The following is a 21,057-nucleotide window of genomic DNA, read 5'->3' as shown; positions in this document are numbered from 1 at the left end:
ATCTTTCCAGAATCTTATCAAGAGAAGCAAAGCAACGCAGCAGCAATGCACTCAGAAGGGCAGTGCCTGCACAGCTCCTGCACTACTTGGGATGTGCTCAAGCTGAATGAGCTTCCTAGAGCACACCAAATACTCCAGTCCCCACATCTGGGGAACATGCAACACAACACAAGAAAGAGGAACGGCTACAAGTATTAATGTGGTATTTCACCGTCATTTACAGGCTTCATGTGAATGGCATTATTTGGGACAGGACTGGTTCGAAGGCAACAGTGGACACTTTTTGGGAAAGAGGATCACTTCTCAAAAGTCACAGCCAGAAAATAGACATTAAACTTAATTTTTTAAGGTTTTAGAAAGAAACAGACAGAAAAATAGGAGCAAAGCCCTCCTGTACCTGCCACTGACAGACAAAGCTAGGCAGCCCTTCACACCAAAATGGCCATGTGGCAGCACAACTTGCTTAACGAGCTATTTTAGATATTAAGGGTTCATTTTGTTTTACTAGGCAAGCTCACCAGATTTTGACATACAAAACTGATTTAATCTTGGTGAAATGACTCCACTCTTCATTCTTGTTTAGAAAAATTTAAATAATGAAGCAGAATTCCTTTTATATTTTACACCGCATTTGTTAAACAATCCTTTTCTTTCCTTCACTGATAAAAATGTCAGCGAAAGCTTTTCTTTGCCTGTAGTCTGCTAAAAAAAGTCACTTTTTTCATGTCCATGTTTCTCATTAATATGTTTCAGATACATATTCATATCTTACCAACACAGTATTGATGCATCTCATATTTCTAAAACAATATTAAGACTTTCAACAAAGAATAATTTCACAAACACTTCCATTTACTATAACAGTAGTTTTGACTGCAAAGCATTTTGATAGGAAAATTTTAGAAAGATCTAATGGGTTTTCTTTTGTTTGTGGGTGCACACATGTTAAAGGAGAAAGACAGAAGGCTTTTTTATATAAAGAAATGTGCATGTGCTCAGTTCTAAAGAAAAGCTTACAGGGACAAATTACAAATACTTTTTAAGTGCCTTATGGGATTTAGGAAACTGCCTATAGTAGGTACACAACTGAGTTAGCTATCTGCTTTGGGACATGACAGGACTGAGAAAAGGAATTTATGCAAGAGATTCCCTAAATCTTGTTAAGATCACAACTGCAATCCTTCAAGCTCAAATGCCTTTGTAAGCCCAAGCTAGATGCTGAGCTATACAGGTGTTTTATGAGGTGCTTAGAGACAAGCTCTCCTGATCCTTCCATAGAGCCATTTACTAAACGTAAAACCTTGCCTAAGGTTTTTCTAAAATCTTTGAGTGCACATGACAAGTATCTCTAGGATCTCTGAATTTTAATGCCCTGCAGAAACCAGCAGGTCTCTTGTATCAGGTTACTAACAGCAAAATATAACACACTTTGGAATGGATTCGATTTTCTTCTCTCCAGTGAGGAGGCTGCTCCCAAATTTCACCATCCCAGAGCCACATACCCCTTTGTAAACAGCACCTAAAGACCACCAACTCCCAGTGGACCAGAACTGGAAAGGCTAAAGCTCCCACTGACAGGAAAATTAGACTCCCAACTTGTAGCAGGCACGAGTACTAAACCTGCAGCAATAATAAATGCCAGCTCTTTCCTCAACAGCAGCAAGTGAATACACTGACACTCAGAAGGAGTTTGGAACAAAAGCTTATGGCATCTCTAGGCACCATGTTTTCTGAATTCACTGGATGCTATTTTAAAGCAGTCTTTCAAAATGCTACAGGCTAGAGATGACAAAGTCACATTAAACAGTAACAAACTCTGCACATGACATAGGGAAGAAGTTTGGAATCTCCTTGGTAGCCATGGATAGCATAAGGCATTAGTGGCTCCTCATGGATCCATGAACAGAACTTAACTCACTGTGCGGATCGGAGGCTCATAATGGTTTGTTTCACACTCAAAAAAAATCTCATCTGCATTTTCATTCATGGGTGCGATACTGATCATTGTTCAATTGCTCTGCTGTTCTGCATCCTTACGTTAACATCAAGAGACATTATTGTCTTTAAATTTAATGCAGTCACATGAATTATGAAACAGTACATGGAGTAGCTCTTCTTGCCTTCTCATTCTTCTATTTCTGAGGTGCTTAGCTCAAGCAAGCCTTTACAAATACCTGTTGTGTTAAGAAGTTATAATGTAGAAATTGCTAATCTTCTATTTTGGCATGACAACACCTCCATCTTTAAAACCCTTAGTGGAAAAGATTTCTAAATTTTATTTCTATTGGAGTTTGTATAGTGCACTAAAAAGTTTGCAAGAAAGTATCCCTAATAAAGTTTTAGGAAAGAAAAGGAAGATGGCGATACACCTATCATTACTTTGTTCCACTGCTGCATGACTTACACAACACAATACAGCAAATAACACTTGTAATAGTACTGTGAGAACCTGAAATTCAGACCTGGATTCTGTACAAAAAAAAAAGTTCTGTTTAAACACTACCTTGTGTTTAATACTGTAAAAACATATGGGATGGATAGGTTCATAATGAAGTTTTGATTAAACTATGTGCCACCCACTTTAAACAAATGTACACATTATTAATGTCTAATTAAGTGCAAACTACTTGATTACAGTTCACATTCTTACATCTAGACAGATGCCAGTTGAGCTGACAAATTATATTATTTTACTCACAAGATCCCCCAATTTTTCACTGAGATTGGACTATTTCTCTAATGTATTGAAAATATTACCCTACAATGGGTAAGTTGCTGTTTATTACCTTTCTCTACTTTTTATGCAGACAGGTATTTCCTATGAATGCATTATGACCAAAACCACCATAACTTCACCCCTAAATAATTGGCATGGAAAAGAATCTTCTGAAATCCAGGTAGTGAAGTGTGCAGTACACACATACAAATAACATCAATTTCAAGTTCAGCCTGTACTTCTAGCCTCTAAACTGACAAAAATAATTGCTCCCTGCCAAAGGGAACTGATCCAGCAGACCTGAAGTTTTCAATATGTCATTTTTGAAACTTGAGGGAAGAGAGGATATCCTCTAAAAGATTCAAAGAGCTAAATAAGAAACATAAGCAACTAGCATCCAGTGTAAAAGAAAGGAAAAGGCATTATAGCCACTGAAATGTTTTCCAAGATCCACAAATCAAAAATGCTGAGACACCATGATAGGTGGAGTGGTAAGGTTTAAATTGTAGGATGATGCCTCTAGAACAGTCAGACTTAACAAGGACAGACTTGTGTAAAGAACTGGTTCTCTGCAAGGTGGTTGGCACCATCAGAGTTCAATTTCTTAGACATATCCAATAAAAAAACCCCATATCAATCAGCAAGGATCCTTACATCCTGCATTCACCCAAAGATTTGGTGATTTCTTCAGGACACAAGCACAGAAACTGTGACCATATTGTAACAAAGGGAAAACACCTGTACCATTTGATGAGCTAATAATACCTTTAATAAATAAATCTTCAGTAGCAGATTTAAAAAATAAAAAGATCAATCCCCAGTGTCAAAGAAAAAAAAATACAAAAAAATCCCTGTTGAGCAATGACTGAGCTGCTAGTCTGGAACTTCTGCTCTTTTCGGCCTGTTTCTAAAGGAAAGCAAAAAAAAAGGTTTGTGTGATGGCACAAGATCAAACATCAGCAAGATAGTCTAGATTAATTTTTTACTGCACATATTAACTTAAAGAAAAAGAGCTTTTCTAATAGCCGTGATAAATTCAAATAGCTTAAAAATAATTAAACCTAGTACAAAGTCTCGAAATCACAGATGTCTTTTTCTTCTTCCTGAATCAGCTAGAACAGCAAACAACTAATACCTGTGTTTCACTGAACAGCCAGCTGTTTCACAATACACAAGTGATAATAAAGGAGAAAGACTTTTTTACTGTCTGAGACTTACATGTATGGGTGAAGCAGGATCAGGCTGAACACTCTAAAAACAAAACAGAAAAAAAGATGTTTGCTCACAGGATTTTTTTTTTTGGTAGAAGTTAGAAGAGAATTCAGCAATTGGCTATGAACTTGAGTCCTACCTTGAGGAGAGAATACTGGCAGCTGGCCATTACGAGACAGAACAACAGAACCCAAATGTCTTTACAGAAGCCTTGGTTCAGAGTCAGGAACCCAAGAAGTGAAACAAGAACTACTAGAAGGACAGCAAACACATTTTCCTTTATATCTTCTGTCCTATGTGAATAAAAGTGTTGGAAAAGTACAAATATTTATAGATTCACTAGAGCAAGGCAGGTGCATTTGTAGCTGGTATGAGCTGTCAGTGCTGCAGCCATCAGAATTCACTGGATCCCATAACTACATTTCTGTGTTCAACTGCATTTCATCCCCATGCCAAAAACCTTACCCAAAATGATAGCTAAAACATCAAAGGAAAAAAAAGCCATATGCACTGAAGTCTAATATTCCTTCCTATCTCACTTTCCAATTAGAATTCCAGCATGGAGATGATTTGAGTGTAGAAAAGTGTATGCTTATAAAAACAAAAACACACAAAACAAAACAACCCCAGCACATGAACAACTACAAACAAAATTAAATACCCAAACACTTCTAAATGAGGAAATAAGGCATTCCATTAATGAAAAATATACATCTGACAGCAAAGAATTGGATGAAAGACCAAATTTGTCATCTGATGTTTTATTTGTTTTATCTATTCTGTTAGAACATGGAAGCTGAGATAAAGAACAGTGTCAATATTCAGCCTGTAACAAAAGAGCTTATCAGCAGAAAAGATTTCCATGCAATTGAAACACAGAGATAAGACACCACAGATAAGTAAATATCTGCTCTGGACTTAAAGCTCCCTGACATGTAGCCTGATTCTGCATCAGGTAAAACTGCCATCTGAAATTTCTGCATGTTAACCCATACGGCACAGCACCCCCAACAGAAGCAGACACAAATAAACTTGAACTGGAACAGATGCAGCAGCTCAAAAATCTTCACCTGAATACCACTGTATAAATATCAGATTAAATATACCATTCTATAAATCATTTTGTTTTTTTAAACATTGGAGTACTTGGTTGACAACACCCTGGGAACCTTCTACTACTGATTTTCTCATCAAAAATCATTGGATCTGTAACATCTGTGAGTCAAATTACAGACTAGTCTACAAGCCTGGCACTCACATGAATCAAAGTCTCTACCTGAAGAGGGTAGCAAGAACCACTGAAACCAACCCTAAACTTCAACTTAAAGCAAAAACACATCTACTCAACCCGAATTCTCCTTCTCTAGTGATCAGCACTGCTTTCTGGACATGAGGAGCCACCCACCTTAACGCTACCTAGAGCAGCTTTAAAAGAAAAGCTTACCTGTCCAACAATGCCAACAAGGTAAGACGATCATACCAGACTTTAATCCACTTGCCAGGGAATATAACAAATCTGTAAAACTGCCTGTTCAGCTTCCGTTGTGCTGAAGAACATGAAGAATCCTCAGGGTCCTGGTTGGGCTGCTATAAAAACAAACGAGAAATACACAAACTCTCTCACACAGCTGCCAGCAAAACAGGAGTCCAAAGGGCCAAATTTACATGAAGTATCAGATTTATTTTTTTTTTAACTAAAAGGGGTAGTGGAAGCATATTAGCATATTTATTCTCTTAATTTTAAATTAGAAATAAAAATATCACACCAGCATAATTGTTGCAGACGAACAAAAACTATATTAATTATGGAGCTCAATAATGACAATATCCTTTAAAAAGTAATACTAAATATTCATTTAAAAAGTAATTATTTTTTAGTCCAGATCGAGTACATCTCTAAAGTTTCTTTTAGGAGCTTTTCCCATGTATCAGGCTAATTACAGCACAACACAAAAACATGACAGAATAAATCCTTCTTTTTAAATAAAATAAATAAATAAATAAGTAGGCCTTAAAGTCTAGAGGTGTGACTTATCGACTTTTCTTCCAGAACACAGCTTTGTTTATCTCTCCAAAGATGCTTTGAATGCCACATCAGGTGGGCCTCCTCAAGAACAGCAAGAGGAGGAAAAAAAATTGCAAACAAGCACAAATAGCATAAACAGCACTAATTTAAGCGTCTCTAATCATACCATCATAATCATAAATCCACCCTTTTGAATATTGCTTTTGCCAGATTCTAAGGCTTTTTCCAACTCTTCTCTACAGCTCCCCTCCAACTATCTGCAGGCCATCAGCCAAGCCTACAAAGCTAGACAACAGATAAAGAAAATCTCTGCAAAGCAGTGATTTTTTTTCCAAAGTATATCATTACTGATGTTATGGAGGGGGAGTAATCAATCATTTTTCTTCCAAGAAGAAGAATTTGAGATTTCAAATTACTGTGAAGTCCAGCAGTTTTCAACCTCCTCTTAGGCAGCCTTTTACCCACCCCTCCTTAAAGATAATTAATCAACAAATATACTTATTATGAAACTCTAGGCAATGTCTACATTAGAGTTATCTATGTTAGATTAACATTCCTAGTCAGGGCAGGGGATTTCTGTGGAAGCAGTTGATTTTAGAATCATAACTATTAGCAAAGCACAGTTTTTTTAAACAAACGTCCACCTGCACAAAGGAATTGTTACATTTTTTTCCTCAGAATATTGGTAGAATTCCTAATCTTTCCTTTCCAGGAATAGGAATTTTACACAGAGTTTACACATGACAATGTATTACTGTGCATCAGCTGGGAAACAACTCAGATATCCTCAGTCTGCTGGCAAACATGAGGTGACATAAGCTAGCATAAGCTCTGGAGAAAGAAATTCAAGTCTAGGCATTTTATCTCACGCCTCCAATTGACTAAAAGTGCACAATCATGCAGGGCCAGAGAGCTCAGCTGCTAGTAGTGGAGGACAATCACTCATATTTCTGAGCATTGAGATGCTGGGCTATTTGGCATTCTTTCCTTTATTAACAATTCTGAGCAACTTAAAAGCCATGAGACAAATTGCAATCCTTCCACTATCCTGAGTTTAAAATCTGAAAGTAGTTTATGTAGTCCAAATTTTAATATTTTTGTTACTACTTTAAAAAGTAACTTAAATGTGGGGTCAGGACATTTTTAAAGAAAAAAACATGTTTTAAAATATTACAGTTGCTAATACTGGCACAGTTTTGTTTCTCTTGGGCCCTATTACCCAACAGAAAGTAAAGCAAAACTCAGTCCACTGCAGTCATTAACTTCACACATCTAATGTAGATTGCTCACCATAACTAGATAAAATCAAAACAGTGGCAGAGAGTTCACTAAAAACACTTGAGGATATGATTGTTGATTCCCCAGAACAGCCTAATGTGCCTTTAGCTGAGTGCATAAGTGAACATTTTGGCTCCTGAGGAGCTGTAACCTTTGGATGAAATCCTCTGTGTGAGTCTTGTAGTGCTTAGGTAGGAGTCAGATTTTTGAGCTGGATTTGGGAAACTCTCTGACTAGCCCTGAGCAAGTCACTCAAGTCTAACTGCTTCTCTGATCAAAAAAGGGCTTATAAAAATTCACTTCATAAATTTATATGGTGTCAGCGACAGCCTGAAGCCCTAGCTTCATAGAAATCAATGACAATGCTTTTCCTGACTTATGTAGGCTCAGAAATTCATGTTTAAGAAAAAAAATTCAGAAACCAGCACATTCTGAAATTACTGCCTGGCCTGGCTACAAATTTGCTAATGTGACCTTGAGGAGCAGTCTTCCTAAAAGAGAAAGAAGAAATGACAATTGTTCTCTAATTTACAGGCAGTTTACAAGAATATAAATATCTGGAAAACATCAGAGCCTTTAGATGGAAGATACTGTCCAAATATGAAAGACACTATTTGGGACAATTTACTGATTTTTAGTTAAAAATGTTTCCTTAATACAAGTTGCTTCTAGCTTAACATTCCAGTGTGAAATCTAAGATGAAAGGCAATTAATTGTCATTTTACTGTTATTCATAAATACCAAACTAGAATTTGCCATGGCAGAGAGAAAGTCAAAGGTATTATAAAAGGAATTGTAAAAACAAATTATAGCCTTGAGTCACAGACCACAAACACTGTAAAGTTCATATCCACATGAGACCATGCAAACTGAAGCCTGAGTGCCTTTTTCTTTTACTATCTGCATTGAGGAGGTGGCTTCAACATTCCACAGCAAACATTCAGAGGTCTGGTTGCCCAATTCAGAAAAGTGAAACCAGACATGAGGTTTTATGACAGCAATGAATCCGGAATAAATACTTCATACTATTAAAATCTGGTGGTGTGTCTAAAATCCTAACAGCTGTGTCCTCTTCCAAATGAAATATGGTTGAAGATAGAAGATGAACTTTTTCGGTGACGGAGTCTTTAAATAGTTCCCTAGGACACTATTCAGTGTCAGTAGAAAACAGCTGAGTTGCATCCATCAACATAAAACACATCTTCTCCCACATGAGCAATACCAGGAAAAGCAGTATAGCAAAATCAACAAAATTGTCTCAGGAACAAGCCTGAAGCATTTGTTTATTGAGCAGTTCATCAAGATGCTAGAAACTCAGATATAACAATGTACCCGTGGGTTTTCTGAAAGGGTCCTTCTGGCCACCATCAGCAGGAGCTGCTGCTGAAGCGCGCTGGCTGCTTGATCCCCAGAAGATGGCTCTTGGCTCTCTGAAGTGGTAGTGCTGGAGGAGCTGAACTGTATTTCACTGTGCACAGAGAACAGGAAAGAAAAAGATTGTTTTAAGCAGCAATATTTTCTTAACAATTCTGAAATATTACAGGAGAAAGTCTGTAATTACACTACTGGTAGGCTCACAGGACTTGGGAACCTTCCACCTTCATATCTGAAATCTAGCACAGATCCACAAAGCAGTCAACACCCAAATTCAGATACACTTGATTTACTACATCCACCACAGAGAAACAGATACTTCTGTATCACAGCTTTTCTCATTTTGAGATGAACACCCTCAAGGAATCACACTTCAGAAGTGCCTTTTTCTGTCCATTGACAATTTAAGTTTAGGGATGCACATCTACAGAGCAAAACTGCAAAGTAGATACTGCAGAGATCCCAGAATAGCTTCCAATGAGCTCACTTAGGTACCGAGCTAGTCTGGTTTCACCTGCACTGAATTTGGTGAGTACTGATTTACCCTGCTGAAAATTCAGGCTACAAGAATTTCCTTCTGCCCTAACAAGATAATAGTACATGAGCTAATTCACATAAGGCTAATTCAGATATCCCCCACGTACGGAGTGTAAACTCACCCTGGGAGGGCCCTGAGCAAGATACTATTTATTGTTTTTCCTCACATTTACTGTTTTGTGTTGTAGTACAGCACCTAAACACTTGTGAAAATCTGCACTTAGAGCAGCAGTGCCTGCTGGGTTGCAGAAATCGTGTTACCATGACATGACTGACTGGGTTTCAGAGACAACTTTATTGAGATGAAGTAATGCTTACTTGGGGAAGAGATCTATTTTAAATACTTCTTTCTAATTCTCTTCCAAATGGGATTTATACATCAAGTGCTCTGCTCCAAGCTCATTGCCCCACTGGCTCTGGATACCTGCCTTGGGCTCTTACTACTTTTCTGTATCTACATGAGGTGAAAGCCCTACTTAAGTGCTCATGCAAGGTAGTCAATATCTATTGTTCTTATCTTGCATAAAGACAAGCAGGAAGAAACTAGAGCAATCTGCCTACAGTCAGCCAGGAAGACTATGGCAGTGCAAAGATTAAAACCTTCCTCTTGCATACCCTACATTTGCTCCAAAGGCACCTTATTAATTTTAGTTAACTTTCCTTGCTTTTGGTTGCCAGCTCCCAAAGGCTCCTACATAGCCCTTGTTAAAGCATTGAAATTGTGGCTGTCCTGAACATGACTGGCTGTTAACTCCAGCTGCAGTGGCTAGCATTGTTCTGGAACACAGCTCAGTGTCTGGATTACTTAAAAGAAGGGCTGAAGTGTCACACCAACAAGTTGAAGTGCACACACTCTCTCCTTCCCTCCAAGGCTTTGATAGCTCTGCCTGGACCAATAGGAACACGATCAGCCTTGGGATGTCAGCAGAGAAGCCATCCTGCCTCTGGTTTCTGAGCCAGGTAGTTTATGTTTTCAAAGCCTTGATTGCTATCAGGCTTGAATTCCAGGCCTGATATTCACCATCTGCCATTCCAGCAGAACTCCCAGCTGAGCAGAAATGAGAGCATCCCATGCTCCTGACCCTCATGGCTTCCTCTGCACTCCACACTCCTCCTGCTACAGAGAGCAGCATGATCCGCTCCACCGTCAGGAAAGATGTCATGTTCCCTTTGGATAGTACCAGCAAATGAGAATGTGGTCCACCACAACCCACTTATGTCCCAGCCACAAAGCAGCCCTCTGTAAGAATCGTCTCCTTTGTCAGCAGTTATTAACAAAACAGTACAGAAGGGATGGCACTCATCCAAGATCCTGGATCACAACCAGAAGATTTAAGCAGGAGGAAAGTGGAGGAAGCCTTGAGGAATGTTCCTACATCCCATTCCAAGATATGAACTAAAGAGCAACCTTTCCCAGTCAGAAGGAAGGCAAGGGATTTTTTGTTTGTTTCCTCAGGATGAGCTGTCCCATTCCTTGTCATTATGGGTGCAGACCTGAGCCTCCCTGTTCACAGCAAGAAGGCAGCAAATTTAGCCCAGGCTATGCAGGAACACTAGCCTGGGAATTCCTGCCCAAAAGGTGACTCAACAAAAGAGCAGGGGAATAAAACAGTGGTTGCTCATGCCTTCCTAAATGAAGAGTCAATCTTCACTAAATTGCTGCATCTTTAGCTGTCTTTCTACAAAAGCCAAAAGTACTCTCAAATTGGACCACATCTTTAATCCCACATTCACCAAAAATGGAAATGGCAGAAGGACAGATGGATGGAACAGAATACCAGAGGAGTCTATCAGTTCTCAGAAATTATTTTATTAATAAGGCTTCTTCCAAGAATAAACCTAGGAGATCAAATAATCCCCCACCAGACTTGAAGTTAACCAAAAAGCCAAGAGTGCCCATAGTCTTTTTTATGTTTGCATTAAAAATCCACAGCTCTGCCTCTCAGCAAATGGCAGAGGAGACCACAGCCAGGACACTGACTGTGGGAAAGAGGCAGAAACTTTATAAGCCTGAAAAAGCAATTAGGGCAGAGAAGTTGGGAAGACAGAGCTAGTAAAGCAACAATTTCAAAATCAGAATCTGTCATCTGGCAATCATCAGCCTCATTTCTCTCTATCTTCTTATTCTCTCCTCATCTTCCATTTCCTTCAGCTCCTGTTTACTGCTTTTGTCTTCCTTATCCCTATTTTACACACAACCTCCTTCTGACATTCACTTGCTACCCCCAAAGATTAATTGCTTGCACAGCTACTTAGAAACTGTACATCTCATCTGATGACATTGCTATCACACTGACAGCAAACACCCGTAAGAAATGCAATGATAGTGTTTGTGTTTTTGTAAGCCTATAAACTAGATTCTATAAATTTATTACCATATATAAATATGAGCAAACACTCTCTAATCATAAAATCATTATAACAGAGCTGATCGCAGTATAACACGGAATCTTGCTAAATAGAAAATCTGTTAATTTGCAGAATCAAATTAATATTATCAAGATCTATCACAGTAAACTGCACTGCTAATGTAAGCAAAGGTATAATTGAACTAAATTTTGAGTGATAAATTATTAACTAAAAATATCTCTGATAAACACATAACCTACGCAGATCAAATTCAAAAGCAACATAGCACCCTCTACTGATAATTGGGTATAAAACCAGAAATTTTTTCTCTGGCTCATAATCCGGTTTTGTAAGAACACTAAGCAAGCATAAGGTAGTAGAACAATCATATAACACAACACATAGAATGTTTCAGTACAACCACACAGTGCTGGAAAAAAATCTTCCTTTTCCCTCTCTGTTTAGCCTGTTGCCTTATACCATCGTCAACTTGGCCTGAGCCATTCAAACATAATCTAGCCTAAATCATCCCCTATGTTAGGATTAGCTTGCCTTGGGTCTGACCCTGTCCCCACCGTGAGTTCATTATACAGGCACACCACAAATAATTCCCTGTTAATAAAGCTGGTTTTCAGGTCTTGGTTAAATTTCATTTTAACCTGCATATTGGGGAAAGGACAGGTCTTCACATGCTAAAAACCAGAGAGATCACACTGGATTGACTAAGACAGCTGTCTGGGTCACTACAGAGTTTACCGTGTGTAATAAATATCACAGTGATGACATATAATACAGTCAAAAGCAGTATTACTCCCTAAGCATGTAATACTCCCTAAAATACTGCCCTTAGGTGATGGTAAACAACTACAGCTGTGAAGAGCCAGAAGGCGGCTCAGAGTTGGAAATGTCTCCTCCTGCACATCCTACAAGCAATTGCTTCTGGAGTACTGGTCTGAGGGGCACCCAAAAGCACTGAACTGAGACCTGAGTGATGTGGTTGTACAAGACCCAGCTAGTGCTGACAACACAGCAGGAACTCAGCACACCCATACCCTTGTGCTCTTTCAAAACAGCCAGTTTGTGGCTCAAATGCAGCTGTCTGGACTGATGTTGCTCATTAGGTCTCCACTAGAGAGCTGCCAGCACCAATCTGACCAGAGTACTGCACGGTTCAAGACTGACACTAAAAGCCACAAAAGTTGTGGATGTTGCTTTTTTTAAGAAAATTATGGCTTACAGTTCCCAAATAACAAGACTCACACTAAAAACCAACTCAGAGCACGTAAGAAGACTGAAATATGCCAGTGATAGCTGCATTAGCAGTGGATGATTATTTGACAAATCCAATCACAGGAAAAAGAAAAAACTGAAAGAGGAAGCACTCTTCACTTTTTTTCGTAAGACTTAGCAGTTTCATAAAGTGTAAAATTAATTAAGAATGTGGATCTTAACTATTTTCAGTGCTTACGTTGATGGCAGCTCAAACTAAAGATAAAATCTCTCTTAAATGTTGTTCATATTTTGCTAGTTGTATAAATGTGTATTTATACCCATTTTACTACAGGATTTGGAGATCATTTTTGGCATTTGTTTTAACTAGCAAAAATAACACTCCTAACAGCAATAAGGCAGAATATCTGAGTTTACAGAATGTAAAAGCTGGATGTAGTGATATACTGACATAATAGGCAGGGAAGATATCAGATCACTGTTGCAGCGCTGCAATAGACTGCAAAACAAGCAGTAGTACATGTTAAGTCAGCTACTGCAAATGGACAGAAAGACCTTGTAAAAAACGTTCCCAAAGGCACTGTGGTCAATATGAAGGCAGAAAGTGATGAATGCCTTCTTACTCAAATGTTAAGAATGGGGTCCATTCAGTACACTCTTACTTTCCAGTATTCAGATACTTTTATGTTGCTAATAAGCACGTAAATTGATAATTTGCAAGCCTATTACATTTCAAAACAAAGATAAATATACCAAAAACTTTAAAAACAAACAGTATGTGTTAGTTAGTAAACTAGAGGATGCATTTTGAGAAGATGAAGCCTTACTGGAATTAGTGCATTAATAGCTTCCACAGTTCTGTTATCTCCGAAATACTTTAAAACATTCCTTTTTGCACTCCTTATGGGAGGGCAGGGTATGGGAGAGAAACCAGTCCCAACATTTAACAGCACTCCATAAGCTCCTAGTCCTGAGCAGGATCTTGCTGCCATCATGTGGTAGCATGGTCCCCTCTCACCTCTGAGTCTCATTCTGTTGAAAACACTCTTGTCCCTGCCCAGTGTTCAGTGAAAGCAGGACTAAAAACCCCTACACAAATAAAGGAAAGGAATTTGACTGGCCAAGCTTAACACAAGGGTTCCTCCTGCCCCTTGCAAGCCATCAGGAAAATGCCACTGAGTTTGTAAAGAGTACTTCTCATAAAAATCCATGGCTTCTTTACAACACAAACATTACCATTTTCAGCGCACACCCCCTGTTCATTTCTGTGTTCAAGCAGCTCTATGCCCAGGGGAGCAGCTTATCTGAAATCACTGAATCCCAAAGAGGATTCTGTAATATTTGTCACATCCATTTCAAAACATGCTCAGCTGCAGAAGTGCACAACCTGACAAGCAGCATTAAGAAATCTTTAATATTTAGCAGCTTATTACAAGAGCAGTGGGGGATTGTTTTATTTGGGTCACCTTGCTGAGAAATACAAAGATGCTTTAATGACACACTTTTTGGTCACATTCTAAAACATTTTGAAGCATCAAAAAAAAAAAAAAAGAAAATCTACTTTCTCCTATGAGAAATAACCTCAAAGGTTCAGGGAATTTTCCAGCAGTGAACATACTAAATATTAGTAGATTTATGAAGGGGATGTATAGTACCACTAAGATATTCAGATAGATTTTCATACAGTATAACACACTCAAGCAGCTTATTCTGAGATGAGAATGTAAATCAAATAAGTTAGCTCACTGATCTGACATTCTCTCTTTTGCCCAGGGCCAGAAACACCAGCACTCTGCAGCTGTACTGACAGGTACCTTAAATTATTTTTTTAGTACTTGTTAGCCACTAGTTTGCTGCAAATACTTTAACTTTTGGCCCCAATGATACCAAAAATAAAATTATTCTCAAAACAAACAAACAAAAAAAAAAAATCTAAGCAATTGTTTTAAATGGAAGTGTCTATTTGTATTGCAAAACATTTTAGCTATAATATAGCTTTTTAGAAGCCTGGTTTCAGTGTCAGAGCCTCATCTAAAAAAATTGAGGAGTTCAGAGGATCAACTGCTCAGACAGAACATGTCTGGAAAATGCAATACGAATGCATGATTGTACTGGTATGGTTGAACCACGTGTAGTAGTGAAACACACACGAATATAATTTTATCCTACAAAAAGGGATATTTTAATAATTTTACAGGTAAATTAAAAGATACATGACCAAGAAAGCAGGATAAGGCTCAAACTGGAATAATCTTTTTAAAGGTATGGAGCAAGTTGAATTTTATATATAATTTATTCCAAATGAAAGCTCAAGTGTCACACAGCAAGGAGAATCTGCATCTAAGATAAAGGTGTTTTTTGCTAAGAGCTGGGTAATCCTTCTTTCTGTTTGTACTGCTTTTGGTTGGAGCAGTGTTACTTTTCTTAATAGTAGCTGGTATGGAGCTATGTTTTGGATTTGTGTTGGAAATGGTGTTGATAACACAGGTATGTTTTAGCCATTTCTGAGCAGCCCTTGCACAGAGCCCCAAAGGCTTTTTCTGCTCCTCACAGCCACCATCAGTGGGGAGGCTGGGGGTGCAGAAGCAGCTGAGGGGAGACAAAGCCAGGACAGCTGACCCCAACTGACCAGAGGGACATTCCCTCCAACATGGCACTCAGCATATAAATCTAGGCGAAGGAGGAAGAAAGGAGGATGTTTAGAGTGATGGCTTTGTCTCCCCATGTCACCAAGACTCAGGGCAAGCAGGTGTTCTGTTCAGCCACCTCCAAGAAAGCCAAGCTCCACCACATGTCTTGGTGACTCACTTCAGAATAGATTCAAATGGTCTTTTTGAACTAATTTCTAACATAATCCATGAGCTGGGAATAGAGTTTATACTTTTGTCAAAGCCTGTCACAAAGCAATTTATGGCTAGAGGTGAACTAGCAGAGTAATGGAAGCATCAAATTTAGATGCAATTAGCTCAGCAGGGAACAAATTCCACTGGGACTGCTGGCAAGAGGTGTTGCTAGCAAACTAACAGACAAAAGTGGGGTCAGGGTAATTACACTGACTTGATTAGCCCTGCCAATGTTTAAATAATTTACCAAACTCAGTGACAGGAATCACTCACCAAAGTGGGGATTATGATGGAAAAGGAATTATCTACTTTTTGTGATAATTACAACATAAAAACCTCCTCAAGTTTTAACTTGGCTAGGTCTTCAAATATTTTAAAAGCTGCACTGCTAGACAAGTGAGAGACAATTTGGCAAGAGCCAAGTACAAACACAATCTGAAAAAATTTAATTCTCAGTAACCTTTAATAGAATTAAGAGATAATTTTGGAAATTATTAATAAGAAAGTGTTTATACTACTTTTAAGAAGCTCAGTAAATTTCCCAGGACAAGGACTGCAGGTACAGGTAACATTAAGAACAACTACTATAGTTGAAAAAACCAACAATTAAGCTAAAAAATCAAAAACACACAAAGACAAAAAGTAGAAACTGATGGAATATATATTAATATTGATAAACTGGAGAATACTCCAAGATCATCTCACAACACTGCAGCACCAGAAAGGCATGACAAGACAAAGCCTATTCCCTTTAACAGTATTGCCTGCAATGTCAAGGAGTGTCTGAAGGAAGAAATCACAGACTCCTTCAGATTTGGACACCTTCTTTCTCTGGCACATTGCAGTCCACTGTTGTCCATCCAGCCCTTTTCTAAGCAAATAAAAAGCAGGACGCACACAAAAACAAAGAAGAAAAATAAAATCGTAACATATCCTCACTTCGGTGACAATGAATTATTTGCGAGAAATTCATTTCAGGTGCTATGCCAAGAAGATCAAATGGGGTATAGGATACAACTTTAATTTCAGTTCTTAATAATCTGATGTGAAATGCTTAAGCCTACAAATGGAGAAGACAATATTAGGACTCAATAGACAGAAATAGAAAGTTAGAATTTGAAGATCATGAAACGTTAATTAGTTTGCCTCAAGACTTTCTTTAAGAATTTTTTTTGAGTAATATTTAAACATCTTCTTCAGTTTTGCATAACACTGTTAAAACATACTTACGTATGGCCAATTCATAAGGAAATTACTTTACTCTTTACAAACCAGCCACAGTTCATACTCTCTCCAGTCAAAATTCCTTCCCCTTGCACAACTGCAAAATCCCAGAGGCATCACATCTCTCTCCTACAGACCAGCTGGTCTGCTGCCTCTCCCAACAACACCCACAAAGCAAGAGGCCGGTTGTCACCTTCTGTCCTGGGTCAATTCTCCTCATAAAGAAGCACATCATGGCACGGTCCATTCAAATCCGCATGGTTACTCCACTTGCTTAACTCAGTTTGACATTTTTCCCTTAGGAGCAGCTTAATTTTAACAGTATAAAGCAAGCATGATTGGTGATAAGTGTTTTCAGAGCTCATACACATCTACTGCAAACCTTTGTATTGTTTTCTGTGCTTTTTCTAAATTCTGAAATCTGGGCTCCACGAGACCAAAAGCCTACCCCCTCCTCTGAAAGGAGGACGACACCTCTTTTGGCTAGGCATTAATTTTCTCCTGCATCTCTTGACTTGTGAAATATTTGGATGGCTCATTAAGGAATTCAGACACCAGGCCTAAAGCTATTGGTTATTTCTACACCATTTCAATCACTCAAGGAAGCTGTACTGTCATTATCATTGTCTTCTCCCTAGTTAACTTTTTCATGGGCTGGTAGATAAGTCATGTTCATCTCTTTACTAATATCTTTCCATAACAGCAGCATCTCCTGTTGGTATGGACTACTCTTAATGATGAACATCTCCACCAGAGAGGGCCCACCCCCAAGGGAATAGTTTTTGTCAAGAACCCTCTCCAGACAGACACACAGAAGAGATTAAGTGAAGCACTCATTGATTACACCTTGCACTTCATTTTATCCTATTTGGCTTTTTCTTCACTAATAACCTTTCCTTCACTGATCATATCTTTACCAAAAAAGAAAGTAACCTGACACAACTGATGAGCAAGCCTGCAGGTGGGGACAGGGGAAATGGAAAGATGCATCATTCCTGTACTGTCCTTAAAGCAGGTTTGCTCTTCCATTTTTAATATGCTGTAAGTGCTCCATATTGTCTAAATACAAACTACCTGATGGTGAACATCTGAAGAAAAAACAAAAACTCCTTCCTTCCTGTGCTACCCGTCAAGCTACTCACAGATGGTAGAAACTGCCCACTGAACAAACAGCTCTCACTAATCTCTCTGGCCTAGACAATACAAACTGCCCCTGCAAAAACCAGCTTAAGCATACTTCAAGCTTCCTTGTCCCCTTTCCTTATTTTTTATATTAACTCCTTCTGTGCACTTTCCTTCATGCTGCTCTCTTCTTGGAAAAAATCGTGTTCTGGCTTCCCATTGACTCCCACAAAGAAAGTCCTGGGAACCCACTCCTCTTCGCTGATCTGTTCCATTCCCTGGTCTGAACTATCACTTTACTTTGAGACTTCCAGCAAAGGTGCTCATCTTAAGAAATTACATGCATGTAAATGCCTGCAAAGAATATCTGAACTTGCTTTTGTTAACATGGTTGAGTGGATTCCTTAAAAATAAACCTCATCCCTTAAGGTCTGCAAACCAAGACAGAGGTATCACATAAGCATCTAGCAAAGGCAGATTCAGCATGACTTCTCACATGAAATGGAAGATGGTCCTTCCTTTGATTAAAAAAAAGTCAGGGGCCAGAAAACTATTTCTGAATTTAGGACAGATTCAAATTCATAGTTAGAGGAAGGGGGAGCAGAAGAGTGCTCTGTGCAAGGCAAAACAAAGAGAGTTGCAAGAAATAAATGGAACCCAAGTAAAATGTTTGATTTTTTAGGTCAAAACTGAACTACATCAGGATGGGTGTGGGGTGGGCTATTTTGCTAAAGACAGAACATTTCTACTATTCAATTTTTTCACTCTTTGCTCACTGACAAATAAAAGCATTATTCTCATGTCTCTTATACTAGCATTCTATCTAAAATGCTAACGCTGTTTTTAACATGGTCCCAAGTTTTTCAAAAGCCTCCACTGAGAGACAAACACTTGAAGAACAATATTTGCTATTAAAAAAAAGACTATTCTCAGTCCCTCACTCAACTTCTGCAAATGCTGTAAAGCAGTATGAAAATCAAAATTATTTCATTAAAATACTTATGAATAGCTACAATTCTTTTTTCAGATATGCAAAAAACAGATCACATAAAAGAGTGTGGAAACCATAGTAATAAATACAGGATTTATATGGATCACTCCAAAAAGAACTTTTGAAAAAAGAAAATTGTTTGGATCAGCTCCTCATTGGAGCAGCAAATTATTATTAGAGATGTAATACAAGGTGAAAGGCTCTGCTGCTAGAATCCACGGTCAATCACTAATACAGACACAGCACTAAAAATTTGTAAAGAATGCAACAGGTATGGGAAGCAAACAAGACAAGGTTGATGGAACAGTCTCACTTACATTGTTTACAATTTTATTTATAATAGCTACATTTGACTTTGGCTATTCCCAAAAATAAACAAAGCCAAGTGCATAGTTCCGATTTTTATTTTCACTTTTTCTTTCCTATATTCTTATAAAGCTATCAGTGCTTTAGCAGAAAGCAAAAAAATTTTCCTGATTTGACTTCTCTAGAAAAAGTTAGCACATTTATTCACCACTACTCCCCTTCATATGGATTTTTCACAGCTACAGTTTCATAGTTTCCAGCAATGAAAACTTTCAACATTTCTAAAAATAAGGGCTTACTTACTGAGCATTTGACATACAATCACAATTTGATAGCTGATGTCTAAAATTTCCTTCCTTCTGACAGCCAGCTTTTAAGTAGCAGGACCTGATTTCCCCTTTAGAAAATACAAAGGGAAAAATGTCAGTTCAGTGATGCAATCATTTGTGTACACAAAAAATTTATAAAATACACATTCTACATCAGGCATATTTATAAATATATATTTTTCAGTCTGTGCATTAGGCTCATTTTAGATTTCAGAAAGCAAAATCACATTTGAACAACTGAAAACCTGAGAAAAATCAAAACACAGAAGTCACAGTAAGAATTTCAAAGGCATGTAAATTAAACACAAAGTATTCGTCAATTAATGTAAGTTCACCATAAAATGTGAAATCAGATTTCCCTCTTTCCATTCACAAGGGCGAGATCAGGAGGTAGAAAGCAGCAAAAAGTTCTGCTAGAAGTGCAGCCACAGCTCCTCCCTGTTTGCAGAGGAGCACAAAGCCAAGGGTGGGTGCTGGCTGACCCAGAGGCTGCATCACCTGCCCCACTGGCAGCTGCTGCCCTTCTGGCCACAGCACAACCACAGCTGCAGCTGCCAGCAGGGCCAGGAAGAACAGGCAGAAAACAAAATTGTCTCCAGGGTCACAGACCCAGTACCATGAGCACTCACTGCACGCTGGTTTTGAAGGCAACTTTAAAGGAAATAGGGCTTTTGGGACAGCTGTCTTTCAGAAGTATGAGCCAGTACCTCACAGGGCACTACACAGGGCTCAAACCCATCCTACAGCTTCAGACTCCAAGAATAGCTTCAGAGCAGTGGCATCCCAACTATATGCATGGGGCAAGACTAGGTCACTCATTAATTTTCTTTTAAAAAGTAGCAGATCACAACTCCAAATACAACAACCACCACCATACCAAGAGGTCAGTCTGAGCCAGCTGAAGAACAAAACTGTAAAAAAAGGAGTCATATTTTGCCCAGCCAGGTCAGTGCAAAACTTCTAGTCGGGGAGAAAACACCAGAGGTTCTTCTGACGGGACAGAAGTTGTCTTCTGGCCTAGCCAGCATCTTTTGAGGATAATGTTTGGAAGATAAACTTCAGGCACTGTGTAAGGCTCAGGTTTGTGATGGTCATTGGTGGATTTGGAAAACTCTATTGCTCATCTGACTTGAAATTACCAAGCCCTTTTTTTTTCCACACACACAGAAAAACATGCAACCGGTAACAGACAAGAGAAATATCCTTCCAGGACATCTGAAGTGTTCAGAAATTTCCTCACGCATTGCAGTTATCCCAACTAGATAAACTCACCGTTTTCATCTATGAACACATGCATGGCATCCACGGAGAGCTCATCTTGCACAGACGCCTCAGGTCCACTTATTACTTGCAAGACAGAACTGTCTTGCTGAGAAGTTACCCGGTAGATTATCTGCCTTTGCCTGCTGCCCTGGTAACTTGACACAAAAATGTTTCAAAACTACTATGAGGAACTTTTTTCTTGTTCTCAATAAAACAAAAAGAAAGAGAGGTTAATTAAAAGTTTATGTCATTTCTAC

The 21,057-nt window shown here is 38.6% G+C and overlaps 1 protein-coding gene across 1 annotated transcript in view; it reads right to left on the bottom strand.

Moving 5' to 3' along the window:
* The window catches only part of PCNX2 (pecanex 2), a 150,885-nt gene that overhangs the window by 107,414 nt on the left and 22,414 nt on the right, over positions 1 to 21,057 (bottom strand). Inside the window, exons 7-12 of the mRNA XM_041485485.1 lie at positions 20,810 to 20,955; positions 19,512 to 19,605; positions 8,565 to 8,700; positions 5,373 to 5,515; positions 4,068 to 4,221; positions 3,935 to 3,967 (exon numbers count right to left, since the gene is read on the bottom strand). Coding sequence (XP_041341419.1) covers positions 3,935 to 3,967; positions 4,068 to 4,221; positions 5,373 to 5,515; positions 8,565 to 8,700; positions 19,512 to 19,605; positions 20,810 to 20,955 — 706 coding nt within the window. The remainder of the gene's footprint in view (positions 1 to 3,934; positions 3,968 to 4,067; positions 4,222 to 5,372; positions 5,516 to 8,564; positions 8,701 to 19,511; positions 19,606 to 20,809; positions 20,956 to 21,057) is intronic.

This window comes from Pyrgilauda ruficollis, unplaced genomic scaffold, assembly GCF_017590135.1.
Source record: "Pyrgilauda ruficollis isolate IOZ18807 unplaced genomic scaffold, ASM1759013v1 scaffold70, whole genome shotgun sequence".
In the NCBI taxonomy this organism is placed as follows: domain Eukaryota; kingdom Metazoa; phylum Chordata; class Aves; order Passeriformes; family Passeridae; genus Pyrgilauda; species Pyrgilauda ruficollis.
Note: the sequence above shows the minus strand (reverse complement) of the source record. Positions and strands in the feature narration are given on the sequence as shown.